At 44.4% G+C, this 20846-nt stretch overlaps 1 gene segment (V, D, J or C); it reads right to left on the bottom strand.

Moving 5' to 3' along the window:
* Positions 1-1142: 1142 nt before the first annotated feature.
* LOC114910748 (Ig lambda chain C region-like) lies at positions 1143-3979 on the bottom strand. The segment is given in 3 exon segments: positions 1143-1715; positions 3157-3216; positions 3964-3979. Coding segments are annotated over 3 exon segments (393 nt in total).
* Positions 3980-20846: the final 16867 nt, after the last annotated feature.

Below are 20846 nucleotides of genomic sequence, written 5' to 3'. Positions count from 1 at the left end.
ATAATAACTGCTGTTGAAACAATGAGAAAAAACTTAATCATCATCTAACTTGATTCCATTTCTTTTTCTGCTGATAATGACTGATATCTGCCCCCCCCAACACACACACACACACACACACACACACACACACCTGCCTCAGCGCAGGGTCTTTCAGGCAGTGAAACCGCACCAAGAACCGTTGGGCTGAAACTGACATTTGCATGGGCAGGACGCTTCTGCTGCTCCCAGAATAGAGCAGGCAAATGTGCCCCCGTCCCCAGGGGGCTGCTGTGAGGTGGGGGCTTACGGTAAATCAAGAGACACCAGAAAGAATCATCTGACCCTTTACATGGAGTTTGAGTCAACTTGTACTTCCATTTCTGTGTGTGTCTGTGCAGCACAGAGCATGATGTAGTTCACGTAAAACTCTTTGTCTTTCTTCAGCTCACAGTTGTTACAGTAGTTAGAGCAGGAAGGGACAATCAGTGCAGTATTTTCCTTTACGCTCATAGAACAGAAACACTAAACGTAGGTTATGCAGCACTTGTCTGAACATTTTTTCAAGTGTTAAAGAAATGCTCAAGACAAAACGTTCAAGAAACGTTAACATGTATGTGAGTCCCCATGATTTAGGGATTCTCCTCCTTCCCTGTCAGTGTGGGGTCACAGGGAGCTGCTGTCTCTCACACTGAACACACACTTATTGCAAGTAGTTTTCTTAATTTTGGATGATAAATTCTGCTGAAATATTGTTTGTGTGAAGGAAACACTAATAGAATCTTCCTGTAAAGGTATTTTTAAAAAATGAAAAATACGCTTTTAGATGATAGGCAGAATTTACTATGACAATGAAAACTCAGCGTGTGTGTGTGTGTGTGTGCGTGTGTGTGATTATGGTAACAGGAAAACTGTTTTAGTTTGATATACATCGTCTGTTAAATAAACATTTTCCTTTAAGGAAGACAAAGCGTAATTAATGTTAAAATGATTTTTATTCCTCTTACTTTTTTATATATATAAATTTTCATTGAATTGATACATTTCCTTGTACTTTCTATGCCTTCTTTGCGAACAGGACTGTGCTCATCATTTGAAATGAACACTTAAATTTCAGTTCACGTGACACAATATGTATTAATAAGGGAAACAACAACTGCGTATTTGATTCAATAAACGTTTATTATTCTCAGCTGCATTTCAGACGTCACTCAAGCACAAGATCACACAGTGTAACACACCAATAATCTAATACAGAACAGGAGCAGAGGACACACTGGATAATACTGAGAAGCTCAAGGTAAAGGGTCTCACATATATAGTGGAGCAAAGCACATTATTAACCTCTATGTTACTAGTTACGAAAACAGTAAGAGTGGAGTAGAGCACAGAGTAAAAACACAGTAATGAGACGCCCATCTACACGGGGCAGTCGGCTCTCTTCATCGTCTCCAGAACTGGAGTCTGGGAGCCCTGAGTGGCCTTGCAGACCACCGTGCCCGCCTTCGTCCACTCGTCCGCAGGGAGGGTCAGCGTGCTGCTCCAGCTGTACTTGCCGTCCTTGTCCAGGAGTCCGCGGCTCGCGTCCCCAGGCTTGGTCCTGCCGTCCACCGTCCACTCCAGCTTCCAGTCGGAGGGGAAGCCCTTGTTGGCCAGACACGTCAGCGTGGCCTTGTTCTTACCGGACACCTCTTGACTGGACGGGGGCAGGACCGTGAGGACGGGGGCAGCGTTGCCTAGGAGACGGCAGAGGTCAGAGGTCAGAGAGAGGGCAGCGAGTGGACGGAACACCTTTAACAGCGGACATCGCATTGTGTCTCATCACCTGTACGTAGCGGAGGAGGAAAAGAGCTGTTAGTTAACTCTCAGAGGAGGAATGGATAGGCAGTTTATGAATGTAGCCCACAGTATGTATGAGGTGTATCAAAATGTGCCATTAATACAAGAGAACAGATCCTTATTCCTTTAGAGGTCATTTTTACCTCCACAGCTCAATGCTATAAACCATAATGTGTCACTTTTCCACCCTTCTGGACATATTCATGCAGCCCTTCCGTACACTGCTTTTCTTCATTTTATAACACACTGATCGATTTGTAACAGTGTATCAGTGATGGACTGAATTCAGTTCAAAGTCAAGACAACTGGATGCATATTGAATTAAAGACCATGGAAAACTGCGCGTCAGTTATTTATCACATTGTTTGTATTATTTTCATCTTAATTATTACTGACAACTGTAAAATAAACATTAACTCGAGCAACAAATATTGAATTTATAAAACAGTGAAAAGCAGAAGAAACATTTTTCTAAGGTTTAAATATAAATCGGAAAATCCGTAGTGAACAAACGCAGTAAAAGACGCTTTTTATCCCATATCGTTATTTATCGCATTTATGTATTTATCGTTGTAATCATGTGTTGTTGTCAACATTGCAACATTTGAACTTGAAGCTGTTTTTCAAACCAACAAGCTTCAGTGTAACAACTTTGACTGAAAGAGCTGAAAACACACAAGTGAGAGACACTCAGCTGAAGAATAGAAATGTACTCAGGGAATAAAACGAGTTACATTCATTTCTTTACAGCGTTCAGGATATAATACAGAAAAAGGTTCTTACTTCCAACTTCCAGCCTGGTTCCTCCACCAAAAGTGTCCCACAGTGATTCAGAGCCAATTTGTGCTCGTACAAAAACCTCCACAGCGCCCAGTATACCGTCAATATACTGTGTTTACCGGCATTTCATGGTAAATACTAATTTAGTCTCATCATGTCTGGTGTCTTGAAGTCAAGACAAGAATCACAGCGATGTGTCCATGACTGGTGTGAAAAGGAACTTTTACACTACTAAAATCATGTACCGCACTGCCAGATGCAGATGATGATGGGGCTCTTTTCTACTGATAAGTTTATTTATAGGTTTCTGACGAAATGAAGCGAGAAATACAAAAAATAAAATTAAATTATCGTCCGAATTACGAAAAGTTTCGACAAATAATTAACCATAAGCAAAATGTTTCTTTAAAAAAACATCTGGTAGGAGCACGTTAGAGAATGAATATGAAGTATAAATATGACAATACAGTGAAACAGAGAACAAAGGAAAAACACATAAAAAGTATCTGTGCAGAGCTTTGATGTCGATGGTATTGAGCTAAAAGATGAAATACTTACTGCCAACTTCCAGTTTGGTGCCACTACCAAAAGTCCTCCACAGTGAGTGAAAGTCATTGAGGGGCTGGACAAAAAGTCCTGTGAGACACCAGTGTGTCTCTCACTGCTCACCGTGGATTATTGTCATGATGACACACAGCACCACTGAACACACCTTTACACCAAAGACTCCACTATTGCATATTTTAATCAATTAGATATCTTTTTATTATTGTTTTTTTTTCTGTTTATTCCGTTTTTCATTTTGCAATAGTGGAAAATAGCAGCCAAAACTTTTGAGTAATCAGTATCATACTATGTAACAAAACGAGACCCTCTCAAAGCAGTGGTCTCTAAACTCATATCATGCCCGTGTCACGACCCCAAGGGCGAAATCCCTAATGGCCAGTGGAGGGATCACTTTATATGAGTCGAACTGCATCAACACACCTGGCCTCAGCTGACCATATGACCAGCTCGCAGTCCTATAAAAATGCTGAAATCATGTCACTGGTTTGTGACTCATTGTTTAGTATTTTACTACTTTCCTGCAGCTTTCCTCATGATACGTGTTTGCTGACCTGTTTCCCAACTTCTGTTGCACTGTGTTTCTGTTCCGGTGCTTTGTGAGTCTCTCCACATCCCGTGTTCCATCTCCATCCACATCTCGTCTCAGTGTATTCACTTCGTACACCTATAATCATTTAGTTTACTGTTAGAAAAGCCCCTGCGTCTCTTTCTCCTGTGTTCATTGTGTCACCATTGCACTTCATGTCCCAGTACATACTGACCACTTGTATATAGACTCTGCTACTGAGATAATCGCACCTGCGTCTGTGTCCATTTCACGTCCAGATGTTACGGGGCCCAGTTTTGAATTTCCAATTTTGTTAATGACCTCAAAATTTCAGAAGATAAATCAAATTAATTTTCAGTATTGATGGACATTGTATGCAGTTCTACAGTTTTAACTCTCTTCTTCAGTCCGGTTATAACTACCTACAATATCTGTAACTGACAGTACATGGTACTGACTGCGATTCACTGCGATTAAGACATGTTACCAGATGATGGAGCTGTGGCACATTGAGAAAAAGTGGGACATGAGAGGAGGGTCTAGGATGTAACTTCTGTCATGCTTGCAGGCAGGAACAAAGGCGATGTACCCAATTGCAGGTGCACCGCTTATTGCAAAGCGTGGGCTGGGCAGACAAGGGGCAGGTGAAATAACGAAATCAAAGGACAGGCACCAGGTCAACGTGGAGCAACCGTCGTTCGGAGGAAAATCCAAAGTCGTGGTCCAGAAACAAAGCTGTGGGTCGGGATATCAGGGAGACGTAGGCACAGGGTAAGGAGACACGGAAACAAGGACACCGGGGAACTCGCAGGAATGAAAGGAATACGAGAGTAATAAATACATTTAAATTTACATTTATTCATTTAGCAGACACTTTTCTCCAAAGCGACGTACATCTCGGCGAAAATACAGTTTGTGCATTACATTAGGAGAAAGAGAGACAGAGTTGCAGACATGTGATTCTTAAGTAAACTTAGTTTGTTTCTTTCCAGTTTATGTTCTGATGTTCATTGCACAAGTATGTGCACAAAACAATCCTGATCACCTTCCTACAATTTTTTTTAAAGGTACACAAACATTTATGTACAATACAAAACAGGAGTAGTGGTTGTGTAAAGGCTTATCTGGGAATTATCATAAAGTTATGGTGCATGAACATTTACACCACACATGAGCATTAGAAATCATGGGCGAAGTGAGTTCGGAAGAGGTGAATTTTCAGACCCTTCTTAAATGTGGACAGAGATTCAGCAGTTCTGAGTGATAGGGGGAGGTCATTCCGCTACAACGGAGCAAGAACTGAGAACTTCCATGCTTCATCTTTCATGTGCACTGTCACGTTCTCCGCATCTGGCACATCCGCGACACCTGCCGTTCCCTGATGGGAACGACTATAAAGAGGGAAGCCGAGGAAGCCCAGATGCGGAACCTTGTTTTGCCTCCTCGTTTCCCTGCGAACCGTATTACTGAGAAGACCCATTCCGAATTCGACCCTTTGCCTGTTTCTTCCCGACCACGTTCTTTGCTAGCCCTTTCTACGACATTCGCTGATCGCCTGACCCTCGCCTGCCCTGACCACGTTCTTTGCTAGCCCTTTCCACGACGTTTGCTGATCGCCTGACCTTCGCCTGCCCCACGACTACGATTATGGATTCTGATTCGGCTTCCGTGCACGTCGATCCGAACTCTCTGCACTTGAGTCCGTCCGCGCTACGCGCAACCGTGACATGCACGACCACCAAGCGGGTAAAAGTAGACCAGAGAAGTGGTCTGGTTGGGGTGTAGCGGTCGATCAAGTCTTGTAAATAGCTAGGAGCAGTTCCATTGATGCATTTGTAGGCAATAGCCAGGGTCTTGAATTTGATTCGAGCAGCTATAGGAAGCCAGTGCAGAGAAATGAGTAGGGGAGTTACATGGGAATGCTTTGGCAAGTCAAACAGAACTCGTGCAGCAGCATTCTGTATCAGCTGCAGAGGTTTGATGGCAGTAGCGGGAAGGCCACACAGAAGAAAGTTGCAATAGTGCAGATGGGATGTCACCATGGCCTGGACAGGTAGTTGGGCAGAGTCAGTCGTGAGATTAGGACAGATACTGGGAATATTATGCAGGATGTATCTGCAGGTCCGGTTTGTGGCTTCAATGTGCTGAGAGAAAGATAGACTTGAGTTAATCGTCACTCCCAGACTCTTAGCCGAGGAGGTCGGCAAAATGAATGAGTTTTCCAGTTTGATCGATAGATTGTGACAGGGAGACAGGCCAGCTGGGAGGTGAAGAATCTCTGTTTTGTAGAGGTTGAGTTGGAGGTGGTGATCAGACATCCATGCAGAGATGTCTGACAGGCAGGCAGCAATGCGTGTGGAAATGTCTCATGCTCCAGGCGGAAAGGAGAGGAAGAGCTGGGTATCATCAGCATACCAGTGGTATTTGAATCCATGGGAGGCTATGACCGGACCGAGGGAGGAGGTGTAGATGGAAAAGAGGACCCAGTACCGAGCCCTGCGGGACACCGTTCAGAGAGGCAGAGGAGAAGAATAGGAGCACCGCCAGACCACTTGATAGGATCTGTCAGATAGGTAGGACTCAAACCATCTTCGTGCCGCACCTTGGATCCCAAGCTGACTAAGAGAGGACAGTAGAATCCAGTGGTTGACAGTCTCAAATGCTGCAGACAGGTCGAGGAGGATGAGGACCGAGGAGAGGGAGGTGGCCCTAGCCAACTGGAGAGCATCAGATACTGCCAGAAGCATCGTCTCCATGGAGTGACTAACTTTGAAGCCAGACTGATAACCATCGAGGAGATGGTTCCAGCTGAGGAATTCAGAGCGTTGATCACAGGCCGTCCGCTCTAGAGTTTTAGACAGGAACAAGAGGAGGGAGACTGATATGAAGTTTTGAACCAAGTTGGGATCCAGGGAGAGTTTCTTTAACAGAGGTGAAATGAGAGCAGTTTTGAAGGCAGCTGGGAAACAGCCAGAAGGGAGCGAGGAGTTGATGATCTTAGAGATGAAGGTGGAGAGTTGCGGGGAGATGATCTGTAGGAGTGACGATGGGATCAGATCAAGTGACCAGGCGGTGGCTCTGTCTGATATCAGGAGGCTGGAGATTTCAGATTCAGAGAGCGGATTGAATTTAGAGAGCATCACTTCACAGGGTCATGCTGAGAACTTGTCCATAATCGCATTGACTTTGTCTCTGAAAAACAAAGCGAAGTCATCAGCAGTGAGAAAAGACGGAGGAGGGGGCGGCGGAGGACACAGGAGGGATGAGAAGCTGGCAAAGAGTCTGTGTGGTTTTTTAGTTGCAAACTGTATTTTGTTGTGGTAGAAGGTAATTTTAGCTCAAGAGACAGCAGAGAAAAAAGTAGCTAAGAGTTGTTTGTAGGCATCCAGGTCCAAGCGAATCTTGGATTTCCGTCATATTCACACCGGTCCTGTTTGCATGTAATGTATCAGTCAGCCATGGGGTGGCACTGGGGTGTGCTGGTCTGGAAGATAATGGACAGAGAGAGTCAAGGGAGGAAGACAGGGTTAGAGAGGAAAGTGTTAGTGGCATCGTCTGTTGATAGATCCGAGAATTGTGCAGCAGAAGGGAGAGCAGACAGCATAGCAGAGGCAAAGCAGGAAGGTGAGAGAGATTTTGAGTTGCGGCGGAAGGTGGCAATGGGTACAGAATGAGGCGAGGACTTAGTGGTGAGGCAGGGTTGGAAGGAAATGAAGAAGTGATCGGAGACATGCAGCGGAGTAACAGAGAGGACAGGACAGCCACGGTTACGGGAAAATACAAGGTCAAGAGAATTGCCTGCTTTGTGAGTAGCAGGGGATCGGGACAGGGAGAGATCGAAGGACTGTAGGAGCAACAGAAGGCCGCTTGGATGAATGTCTAATAAATGAATGTTTTCAGGATTCATCTATCCTGCGTCTTATGCATCTACTCAAGCGATGAACATCGGTGCATCACGTGGAAAGTAACAAACTAGGTTTACTTAAGAATCACATGTCTGCAGCCGTGTCTCTCTTTGTTTTAATGTAATGCACAAATTGTATTTTCACTGAGAACTACATTGCCTTGGAGAAAAGTGTCTGCTAAATGAATAAATGTAAATGTAAATGTCGTTGACATGCAAGTTGAAGTCACTCAGGAGAATCAACGGAGCGTTGTCCCCAGGGAGAGAGCTCAACAAAATGTCAAGGTCTTCCAAGAAGCAGCCAAGAAGGCCAGGAAAGCGATAAAGAACAATCGTAACGAGAGTGATTGGAGCAGTGATAGAGACAGCATGCCATTGAAAGGAGGACATATTATGCCAGTGGAGAGGGAGAGCAGAATATTCTCACCAAGAAAGATGAGCAGGCCTGTGCCTCCACCTCTGCCTACGAGGGGTGTGAGACAAGGAGTAGTTAGTGGAGAGAGCATCAGGTGTGACTGTGTTGTCCGGGGTGATCCAGGTTTCAGTTAATAATTATCACCCTCAGACGTCACTGTTTTGATAATCGTGATGTATCTAGCAAATATCATTACACAGGCTTGGGAATACTGCGGTAATGTCGTGCTATTCCCCCGGCGCGGTTGCGTCGGACCCAAGTGCAGGGCACAGGAAGCTTGGTCAAGGGGCGGTTCAGTAGACATTGCCAGGGAACAGGCAAAGGGTCACCGATGCACAAACAGAATCCAAAGGGGCAAATCCAAGAACCGTAATCCAAGAAACAGGCGAGTGATCAGGCAAACCAGTGAGTCAGAGATGAGGAGCAGGGCGAGGGGTGTGGAGCAGGGCGAGGAACGAGGATCGAGAAGCAGGGCGAGGAACGAGGAGCAAGACTAGGAGCACAAGTGATCAATAAGGCTGAACAAGGTTCCGCATCAGACTGTGTTCCGCAGCCCCTTTTTAAGTTTGTGCTTGATAATTCGAAGCAGGTGTTCCCTGTTGTGCCACTGTGGGGGGCGTAACAGGTAAACCTTGGTCAGTCACCACTATTCGCTGCTGCATCTACATATTCAAGTTAATTTATACTGTAGCACAAGAGACAGTCCTAGAAAAAGTGATGTGAACCGTAGGAGCACAATAAATAAATAAGTAGATGAACAGAGTGTTTGAAGAATTTAACCATTCAAGTAGATTTTTGGAGGGAAATTCACAACTTGGAAGCAGAAGATCCAGTTGTTGCGCAGCGAGTTATTTTACTTCACAGTGACATGTGCCTTTGAGGCTTTGTGCAAAGTGCCATGTGTCACGTTCGAGTGACTTGTGCAGTCTTTTCTTTTGTATATATAGTGTGTTTGGTTCTTCTCTGCTCGTCCATCACAGTGTATAGGGAGTAATGCTTCATGAGACAAATTACAGTATTATGAGACATTTAAAACAATATATGGTGACTGCTAAATAGGAATTTTTTAGGAAACTGTCCTTTCTGTAATGGGGGTGTGGTGGTGCAACGGGTTTGCTCAGGTCACACAAAACAAAAAACAAAAAACAAAATCAACAACCTCCAAACCATTAATCACAGTAAATTAAAAAGAAACAAAGAGACAGATCATACAGGTTACTTATCAAAATGCTTTTGAACACATTGAAAATGTGTATCAGTGTGTGTTACATGTATTTGCATAGAGAAGCACTTTGCATGGGCAGCACATGTTTCAGTGCTCTGGGACTGTTTATAGTCCTCAGAGTTGGACACTTCATGACTGACAGCTGTCCTTCATGGGAGTAAAACTCAAAACAACGATGAATTCTATCAGTGTCTTCATCTCTGCACTTACGCTTCTACTCTTCATCCAAGGCAAGTTTTAAAACCAAATTATACAGACGCTTGAAACTGTTTAATGTGTGTTGATAAAAAAAATCCAGTTAAAAAACACAATAATGTTCATTATTACACTTTTTCTTTCAGAATCCAAAGGACAAATAACTGTGACTCAGAGTCCTGCAGTGAAAGCTGTTCTACCAGGACAGACAGTCAGTTTGAGCTGTAAAACCAGTACTGCTGTGTTGAACAACAACTATTTAGCCTGGTACCTACAGAAACCTGGAGAAGCTCCTAAACTCCTCATCTACGATGCTACAACCCGTGCGTCTGGGATTCCAGATCGATTCAGTGGCAGTGGATCTGGGTCTGACTTCACTCTGACCATCAGTGGAGTCCAGGCTGAAGATACAGGAGATTATTACTGTCAGAGTTACCATAGTGGCTATGTGTTCACACAGTGTTATAGAGCCGTACAAAAACCTCCTCAGTCACACTTTACAGTTACTGCACTGCTGGGCTTCAAGAGGAAGGAAACAATGTCACACAGTTTGCAGACATTGATATAACAGAAGTACTTTATCTGACTGTTTTTTAAATTTTTGAATGTAAGTGCTTTAACAGTTTTCATGATCCATTCACAATTAAAGGATATTTCATACACATATGTAGCTTTCCTTTATATTGGCCTTTTTTAACATTTTAGTAGTTTTTGCCTGTGATAGGATTTTGCTCCCATTTTACCAAGAAAACCTGAGAGAGGAATTCAAATTTCTGCACCCAAACTGTGCTTTATTTCCAACCAAAAGGAGGGAAATAGTTCACCTTATGCTCTTCTATTTCTTGTGTGATGGTGATATGTCTGGATAGTCTTGTGTAGTTTTGTTTTAGAATTATGGCGCTTATGGAGACCTTTTGCCATGTTCCAATCCGGAAATAAGTGGACGGACCCAAGTGCAGGGTGAACCGACTTTATTTAGGGAAGAATCCAAGAAACGTTGTCGTTGACAGGCGTGGGTCTCCGATGTGCGTTCGTCGTTGTGTGGGAAATCCAAAAGGTGTGGTCGAGGGACAGGTGAAGAGTTCAAAACACAAGGAGTCAAAAATCCAGGTCAGGAAGGGGCAAGGAACAAGGAGCTGGGACAAGGACAAAGAGAACAATAATGCTGAGTCGCAAGGAGAGTAAGTGCTAGGTGAACAAGGTTGCACGTCAGCCGTAGCTCTGCCTCAGCCTTTTATGCCTCCGTCCTTGCCGAGCCCTAGGTGTGCCTTGTTGCTCCGGTGGCGTGGACATGGCACCTTTAAACTGCTTGTTATTGTGACCTGCATTGACAGAGCACTGATTTCAACTCTCCAAACCTTCCACTCTAACTTCTTTTGATATTTCCATTTACTTATTTAGCGAACGGATATCTCCTAATCAGTGTTAACATCCTAACAATTATGAAGTCATTTATGCAGACAGGCAGTTTTACTGGAGCAATTTAGATTAAGTTCCTTTGTCAATGGAAGACACCTGGAAAGGGGAATTGAACCTATTATCTCTGCATCAAAAGGGAGTATTTCGAACCACTGTGCTATTAGCTCTACGTAACTGAAGGTGTCAGTCTTTCAATGTAAAAAAAATCCTATGATGGAGACCAGAGGAAAAAAAGGCTTCAGCACCAGAGACAGCTCTCCGTTCCCAGAACCAGCAGCATCAGAACTGTCCTGTTGCAGCTCACCTGAATCACATTGAATCATTCAGCAGAAGGAAATAAAAGGACCGAAATAAGACAACGAGGAGCACAGTGGGGACCATGAGGACAACTGTTTGACGACATGTTGACTCTGAAGAGATAAGACTCGGACTCAACAACACCGGTGTCCGGGATCACAACAGGACTGTCGGTGGATGAAAATCTGACTTGCATTTGCATTTTAGTTTATTTTTTCTCTGTGCTTCAGCTGCAAAAATGCAAAATTCTAACAACATGACTAAGTATGTGGTGGCACAGTGGTGCAGTGGGTAGTGCTGCTGCCTCACTGCACCCGGGCTGTTTGGGCAAAGACTTGAATGCAGCTCTGTCTTCTCTGTGTAACATGGTTTTCCAAATCCCAGTTTCCACATCCAGTGACAAAAATACAGGCTGCTTTCCTCCAAAGTGACGTACATCTCAAAGAAAATACAATGTGTGCATCACCTTAGGAGAAAGAAACACTTAGATGCAGATGTGTTACTCTTAAATACAGTTAGTTTGTTTCCTTCACCATATGCACCAATGTTCATCACACAAGTAGCTACATAAAACTTTACCAGAATATCGACGATTCCTTATCACCTTCCTAGTAGTTTTGTTTTTTTTGAGATACATATATGTTACATTGCAGGAGTAGCTGTGTAAAGGACTGATCCGAGCATGATCACGAGCATTTATACCTTTCATGAACTTAAGAGATGATTGGCAAAGTGAGTCTGGAAGAGATGAGCTTTAAGAGGCTTTAAGAAAGCCCTGCAGCATCTCTACTTTCTCCAAGGGTTGAGGAAAGCCCATCTCCCATCCTCCATCCTCACGACATTCTACAGAGGGACAATTGAGAGGAACACCGTGCAGCTGCATCACTGCCTGGTTTGGTAATTGCACTGTTTTGGATAGCAAGACCCTACAGCAGATAGTGAGGGCAGATGAGAAGATCATTGGGGTCTCAGTTCCCTCCATCACAGACATTTGCACCACGTGCTGCATCCGCAAAGCCGCCAGCATTGTGGATGAACCCACAAACCCCTCACATCAGCTCTTTACTCTCCTGCCATCTGGATAAAGGTACCGAAGCACTTGGACCCTCACGGCCAGACTGCGTAACAGTTTCTTCCCCCAAATTGTCAGACTCTTCAATATCCAGGGACTGGACTGACACCAACCCACACACACACACACACACACACACACACACACACCAACCCACACACACACACACCTGTACTCAACTGAACACCATTCTATCCGTTTGTAATTTTTCTGCAATAATGTTAACATTTTTACAGCATTTATTATGATACTGTAATTTAATGTCTTTTATGGCATGGTGGCGCGGCAGGTTTGGTTGGTGCTTGTTGTGTGGTGGGTCTGGGGTTCAAGCCCTGCTTGGGGTTTCTTGTGACAGACTGGTGTACCGTCCTGGGTGTGTTCCCTCCCCCTTTGGCTTTGTGCACTGCGTTGCTGGGTGGGCACCGGCTTGCCACAACCCAGCTTGGGACAAGAGGCTTCAGCTACTGTGTGTGTGTGTGTGTGTGTGTGTGTGTGTGTGTGTGTGTGTGTGTGTGTGTGTGTGTGTGTGTACTATACCACTTATATATGGTTGAAATGACAGTCTTGACATTCACTTATATTTTATCATGAAATATTCAAAGACTCAAAGAAATTTTATCATTGTAATTCTTTTGTGCCTTTGAATCCAACTCAGTGTGTGCGGAGTTCTCATGTTCTCCATGTGTTTGCAAAGGTTTAATCTGAGCGCCCTGGTTTCTTCCCACATTTGACACACAGTTCAGAAGAACAGCGTTTCTTCATTCGGTCTCATCAACACCGGTGTCCTGGATCACAGCAGAACTCTCGGTGGATGGAAATCTGAATGGCATTTGCATTTCAGTTTATTTTTTCTCTGTGCTTCAACTGCAGAATTGTAACTACATGACTAAGTATGAGGCAGCACAGCGGTGCAGTACACCTGAGCTAGAGTTCTCATGTTCTCCATGTGTTTGCAAAGGTTTAATCTCCTGGTTTCTTCCCCAATCTGACACGCTGTTCAGAAGAACAGGGTTATTTCATTCTTGGTCTACTGTATTTCTCACACATCTTATATAATATGTTACAATGACCCTGTTCAGCAGTGTTTCGGGCCGCGATCCATGTTCTAGGAACGTATCCTGAGCACTAACCAGGGCATCACTGTGTTACCGTTTGGGCATCTCAGCTTTACCATGACAATCCTAGTTGTACAGCATTACACAGTGGACAAATTGCAGGTCCGTTCCGTATCAGCCAATGTGTAGCAGAAGGAGTACATTCAGAACAGGTAAGTTATTAAACACAGCAGGTTACACAGTATATATGTATTTTCTGATATTATAAATAACTTGCAATCCTTTCATGAACACACAAATATCATGCTGTCAGAAACCACTCAGACTGTAGCTGCCATGAATCCAAGTGCATAATTTACTCAGCCTTTGATAAAGTGAACTGGTGACAAGTGAGTTCATGGACAGAAACACAAGATGAACACTGAGGGTTTGGAGATGCTGGACACAGACAAGGATGGAACAAATACTGGAGACATTGTTCTCTTGAGAGACGGGGGAACAGGGGCCTCTATTCGGGTTCTGCCAGGAGGGTGTTGGTGCTCCTTATATCTGTACTGTTCTCAGGTGCAGGTGTTTGGGTCTGGACCCTCTCAGGGGATGCGACACATCAGCTGTAAATAGAAATGACAAGTCAGCAGTGTTATGGCTTCCCAAGGAAATCATAGTAAAGTTCACGCAAGGAGCTGCTCGAGCTCTACTGTGTTGTATTATATTAGACTGTTGCACTGAAGCAAAAACTCTGCCTTGATGTTTAAAAAGTTGTCATGTTTTCTCATTTTCTGTCTCCACCTGCATGATTTCCAAATATTGATTTTCTTTATATACCAAAACTGGTTTGTAAAATTTACATATCTACACATACTGGCTGAAACCACTCGGCACAAGTGGGGTCGTGGCGAACCGGAACCTAACCTGGCAACCCAGGGCATAAGGCTGGGTGGGGGGGCACACCCAGGACGGGACACCAGTCTGCCGCAAGGCACCTCAAGTGGGACTAAAACCCAAAACACCCCAGAGAGTGAGATCTGGTCAAGCCCACAGCTCCGCTGCACTGCGACACCCTCCAATTTGAACCTATGGAAATAATGAGATTTTTATAATGTAGTTAATTAATAAACATAAGGTTACTTCAGTAGTGGAAGGGTTTTAATTATTTTTTCAGACACAGAGTAATCTATGACACAATGTAAAATGTGCAGTGACAATGTGAACAGCAGCACAGAATTAACTTTTTTTTTCCCAAACAGACATTTAGTATAATAAATGAAGTGAAATGAACACCTCTTTGATCCCCCACCACAAAAAGATAGAAAAACCAAGGGAGTGAAAAGCAAGAACAACACAATCTATAAGTTCTACATCACCAATCTCAACTCCCCCATCTCCTTGCACTGACATGTATCCATTTATCAGATGCTTTTCTCCAAAGCGACTTCCAGTGAACTCTATGTAGTGTTATCAGTCCACACACCTTGTTCACCTCGGTGACTTACACTGCTAGATACACTACACTCACTGGGTCACTCATCCATACATCAGTGGAACACACACCCTCTCTCTGTCACTCACACACTATGGGTGAACCTAAACAGCATGTCTTTGGACTGTGGGAGGAAACAAGAGCACCCAAAGGAACCCCACACAGAACACCTACAGTACATGCAACTCCACAGAGACTGAGCGGGGATCGAACCCATGTTCTCTCACACCATTCAGACACTGTGAGGAAGCAGCACTACTCACGGTACCGCTGTGTTGTCCATCTACTCAAAGTGACTTCCTGTAGCTGCTTGGATGAAACTCAACACTCTGATCTGTTGTAGACTGATGCTCTCTTCTGCAATACAGAATCCTGCTGAAGATACTTCCAAGTCTCCTGGTCTTCTCTGCAAATTCCCAACAGTTCACAGTCTACAAAACCATCAATGGATCTGCTCCGCGATATCTACAGGACCTGATAACTCGCTACACCCCAACCAGACTGGTACACTCCTCCACCTCTGTTCACTTAGTGGTCCCACACACAAAAGGTCCAAAATCAAAAGCACAAAGGTTTAAGGTTCTGACACCCATATGGTGGAATGACCTCCCCCTTGCACTCAGAACTGCTGAATCTCTGTCTACATTTAAGAAGAGTCTCAAAACACACCTCTTTCAGATTCATTTCTCTCCCGATCTTGCAAGTGTTTGATAAATGTGTACATGTTTGTTTTATTTAATCATTTTTAAGAACAATTTGTTTAACAATGAGCCTTTATGCAACTACTAGTGTAATGTGCACTGATTTATACTGTCATATGTGACACATTGACTGAACTCAACAATCACATGTCGGTATCCAAAATTCTCCTTCTCTTACTGTAATGAACTTTCTGTATTGTTCTATGAGTTGTATTTAGTTTTGGAGAAAAGTTTCTGGTAAATTAATCAATGTGACTGTAAATGGAAATAAAACACAGACAGACAGAGAAGTGGGTCCTACAGCCAACTTATCATGTCGTTTCTGAAAACATAAAGGTTGTGTTCACACCAGCCACATGTGTATCAGTGTGTGTTATATGTATTTGCATAGAGAAGCACTTTGCATGGGCAGCACATGTTTCAGTGCTCTGGGACTGTTTATAGTCCTCAGAGTTGGACATTTCATGACTGACAGCTGTCCTTCATAGGAGTAAAACTCAAAACAACAATGATGACTTCTATCAGTGTCTTCATCTCTGCACTTATGCTTCTGCTCTGTATCCAAGGTAAGGTTTAAAAAAAAAATTCTTCAGATATGCTTCAAAATGTTTGCTGTGTGTGGATTTTACACAAAATCCAATTTATGAAATCATGTTAAAAAACACAATAATCTGGTAATATGTTCATTATTACACTTTTCCTTTCAGAATCCAAAGGACAAATAACTGTGACTCAGAGTCCTGCAGTGAAAGCTGTTCAACCAGGACAGACAGTCAGTATGAGCTGTAAAACCAGTACTGCTGTGTATAACAACAATTGGTTAGACTGGTACCTACAGAAACCTGGAGAAGCTCCTAAACTCCTCATCTATGAGGCTACTAACCGTTGGTCTGGGATTCCAGATCGATTCAGTGGCAGTGGATCTGGGTCTGACTTCACTCTGACCATCAGTGGAGTCCAGGCTGAAGATGCAGGAGATTATTACTGTCAGAGTGAGCACTACCCTAATAATGTCTGGGTGGCCACACAGTGTTATAGAGCCGTACAAAAACCTCCTCAGTCACACTTTACAGTTACTGCACTGCTGGGCCTGAAGAGGAAATAATGTCACACAGTCTCAAGACACTGATACAACAGAAGTACTTTACCTGAATGTTTCTAACAAAACCGATGACATGAAAAATTCATTATTTTCCTGCCATATTTCTGAAGAGCATCTGTTCTACTCCCTTGTAATATGCTTAATCATTGTACAACCCCAAATACACAAGTTTAATGCAAAGTGAAGATTCTCAACCCATCCTTTCTTGTAAACGACTAAGCGTTTTGTGCTCATTTTATACCCAAGATTAATACTGTCACCTGTTACCTATTTAGCTGTGGAAGGTTCCAAACAGGTTTTTTGACACATTCCACAGGGAAATGGTCGGCTGCTCCAACTGTTTTTTGAGACGTGTTGCGGGTGTCAAAGTCAGAATTAGCTTATATTTACAATTTTAAGTTTATCAGGTAAAACATTATATATGGGTAAACAATCATTTACAAATCACTGCTTTCTGTTTTTTTTCTGTTTTTATTTGCATTTTATATACTGTCCCATGGGGGGCGCCATGGCACAGTGGGTTGAACTGGGTCCTGCTCTCTGGTTGGTCTGGGGTTCGAGTCCCTCTTGGGGTGCCTTGCGACGGACTGGCATCCCGTCCTGGGTGTGTCCCCTCTTCCTCCAGTCTTTCGCCCTGTTTTGCCGGGTTAGGCTCCGGCTCACCGCGACCCCATACGGGACAAGCGGTTTAGACAGCTTTCTGATTCTGTCCACATCCCGTGTTCCATCGCCGTCCCAATCTGGTCTCAATTTCTTTTCACATCGTACACTTCAAACCATTTAATTTACTGTAAGAAGAGCCCGTGTGTCTCTTTCTTCTGTGTTCATTGTGTCACCATTGCACTTCATTTCCCAGTTCACACTGTACACTTGTATATAGACTCTGCTACTGTGATCATCGCACCTGCGTCTGTGTCCATTTCACGTCTGGATGTTACGGGGCGCAGTTTTGAATTTCTAATTTTGTTAACGGCCTCAAGATTTCAGAAGATAAATCAAATTAAATTTCCTTATTAATTGACATTGTATGCAGTTCTACAGTGTTAATTCTCTTCTTCAATCCATTTACCGTATTTATTCTAATTATCGCGCCCAGGCGCATCGCAAGTTATGGGCAGGGCGCGTCTATTTGAGGCCTGATTGTGCAAATTATGAAGTTTGCCTAATTCTCCCCAGCATTTAGCACGTGGTAACCATGCGGCCTGAGTGACGTCATTTTGTAAACGCGGGTTAAATATGGAGAGCAAAAAGTCGTACACAGCTGCTTTTAAGTTGAAGGTTATTGCAGTTGCTGAAGGAAAAGGAAAACGTTTCGCCGCAGAAGCTTTCAATGTTCACCGTCGGCGAGTGCAAGATTGGTGCCAGAACAAGACACGATTACAAAACGCACTTAAATCTGAGAAGAGAAAGTCAGGAGCTTGTCGGCCCGTCGCATATGAAGATATTGAAACTCTGCTCTGATAAACTGGTTTGAGGAATGACGTCAATGTGGGGTTCGAGTCACTGACAAATCCTCGAGGCACGAGGCTTTGAGATTGCACCGTGAAAACAGCAGCCAGTCATTTAAGGCTTTTAATGGCTGGTACCGATGATTCAATAAACGTCATAACATTGTGTTCCGGCGAACTACTCATGTATCCCAACATGCCGTAGACATCACTGATGACCGCGTGGATCACTTCTTGCGTTTTGTTACGTGGATGCGTAGGATGAGAGAGTATACGGATGGCAACGAACATTAGGTGTAGGCGTCAGCATCAATTTTTTGGCCAGACAGCTTGAAATCCGTTGTAGTTGTTAAAAATAAAAAGTTAAAAAGAAAACTGTGTTCTCTAAATTAAGATTCAATCATTGATCATTTTCAAGAAGCTAAAGTTTTACACATACGTGCACAAGGATATTAAAAATCAACATAATCAGCAGAAAAATATTAGCCGCGCCCTGGCTTTGTGGGGGCACTACTATTAGAGCGGGAGCGTCAAATTGGAGAAATACAGTATTACTATCTATAATATCTGTGAGGGGGGCGTGGTGGTGCAGTGGGTTGGACCAGGTCCTGCTCTTCAGTGGGTCTGGCGTTCGAGTCCCCCATGGAGTGCCTTGCGACGGACTGGCATCCCGTCTTGGGTGCGTCCCCTCCCCCTCCAGCCTTACACCCTGTGTTGCCGGGTTAGGCTCCGGCTCCCCGCAACCCCGTATGGGACAAGCAGTTCAAACAGCGTGCGTGCGTGCGTACGTATGTACATACAATATCTGTAACTGACAGTATATGGCACTGACTGTTATTCACTGCGATTGTTACATGTTACCACATGATGGAGCTGTGGCACATTGGTAAATAGTGGGACATGAGAGAAGGGTCTAGGATGTCACTTGCAGGTACTCGGGATTGTTCCTTACCCTTCTACTCTGTACTCTTCCTCGTCCATCAAGCAGTGTAAATTATCACCTCAGCAGTTGGAGTCAATGAGAAACTCAACCAAGCACCCATGTGAACCTCAGTGGGTGGAGGATCAGAGTCTGTTGTGAAGCTCTGTAAGACAGGACCCGAAGGGTTTTAGCAGAGACACATGGAAAGAGGAATAAATACAGTAGTGATGTAACAGCTGTAGGTGGTCCTCATGTGTAATATGTAAGCAGTGTGACACTATTCCACTCTTTCTGGCTGCAGTCTGGTCAACCCTGACTGATCTCCATTTCGAAGGTCTTCACTGCGGTTTTCTGCAGCCGATCTCACCCTCCCTTCTCACCTCACTCGTGAACAAGACCCAAAGATACTTAAACTCCTCTACCTGAGCCAGATTTTCTCCCCTTACGTGAAGGTGGCATGCCATCCTTTTCCGTGAGAGAACCATGGAATCAGACTTGGAGGTGCCGATCCTCATAACAACCACTGCACACAGCTGCAAACCGTTCCAATGCATGCTGGGGGCACCCATGTGATGGTGCCAAAAGGACATCATCATCCGCAAAAAACAGAGACATCAGCTTCCGGCCCCCACACAGAATGCCCTCCTGACCTCGGCTGAGCTTTGATATCCTGTCCATGAAATCCAGAAGCAGGAGTGGAGACAATGCACAACCTTGGCGGAGTCCAACACCCAGACCAAACAAACTTGACTTAATGATGTGTATGCGGACAGAGCACTCGATTCGTGTGTTCAGACACTGAACGGCCCGCAGTAGTAGCCCTGGCACCCTATTCTTCCGAAGCACCTCACACAGAATTTTTCAAGGAACCCAGTCATAAACTTTATCCAAGTCCACAAAACACATGCAGACTGGTTTAGTCAACTCTCATGCCCCCTTAGTTAACTGTGAGAGGGTAAAAAACTGGTCCACCGTTCCACGGCCAGGACGGAATCCGCATTGTTCCTCTTCGGTCCGAGGTTCAACTATTGGCCGGAGCCTCCTTTCCAGCACCCTGGCATAGACTTTCCCAGGGAGGCTGAGAAGTGTGATACTCTGATAATTGGTACACACTTTCCGGACCCCTTTCTGAAAGATAGGGACCACCACTCCAGTTTGTCAATCCAAAGGCACTGTCCCCGAGGTCCATGCAACATTTCAGAGGTGTGTCAGCGATGACAGCCCCACAACATCCAGGGATTTAAAAAGTCCTGGGCAAATCTCATCCGCCTCCGGTGCTTTGCACCTGTGGGGCTTTCCAACTACCTCAGTGACTTCCACCAGGGAAATGGACCCTGAGACCCTGGAAGCCTCTGGCCCTGACTCCTGTAAGGGAGCCATATCTCTCAGGTCTAGGAGTTCCTCAAAGTGCTCCTGACAATGTTCTCATTTGAGGTCAGAGTTTCTCCACCTTTGCTGAGCACAGCTTGGGCGAAGCTACTCCGACCCTTCCTGAGCTGCCGGATGGTTCTCCAGCACCTCTTTGAGGCCGACCGAAAGTAATTTTCCCATGGCCTCCCCAAACTCCTCCCATTCTCTGCATTTTGCTTCTGCAGCCACAGCCACTGCTGCCTTTATTTGCCTGCCGGTACCTATCCACTGACTCAGCAGTCCCCAGAGCCAACCAGGCCCTAAAGGCCTCCTTCTTCAGATTGACGGCTTCCCTCACCACCAGTGTCCACCAGTGGGTTCTTGGGTTCCCTCTGTGACTGGCACCAACAAGCTTGTCATGGTGTGGAAGGTATGTTAGTACCCATGGCATGTGTAACTTGCACTTCTGTGAGGGCTCCAATAATGTAGAAAGGCATGTACAAATTTTGGAGTTGGTGGTAGATTTTAGGAGGCGAGAGACCTGTCCGA

The sequence above is a fragment of the Scleropages formosus genome, chromosome 6, assembly GCF_900964775.1.
Source record: "Scleropages formosus chromosome 6, fSclFor1.1, whole genome shotgun sequence".
NCBI classification, from domain to species: Eukaryota; Metazoa; Chordata; class Actinopteri; order Osteoglossiformes; family Osteoglossidae; genus Scleropages; species Scleropages formosus.
This window is presented reverse-complemented; position numbering and strand designations above follow the sequence as displayed.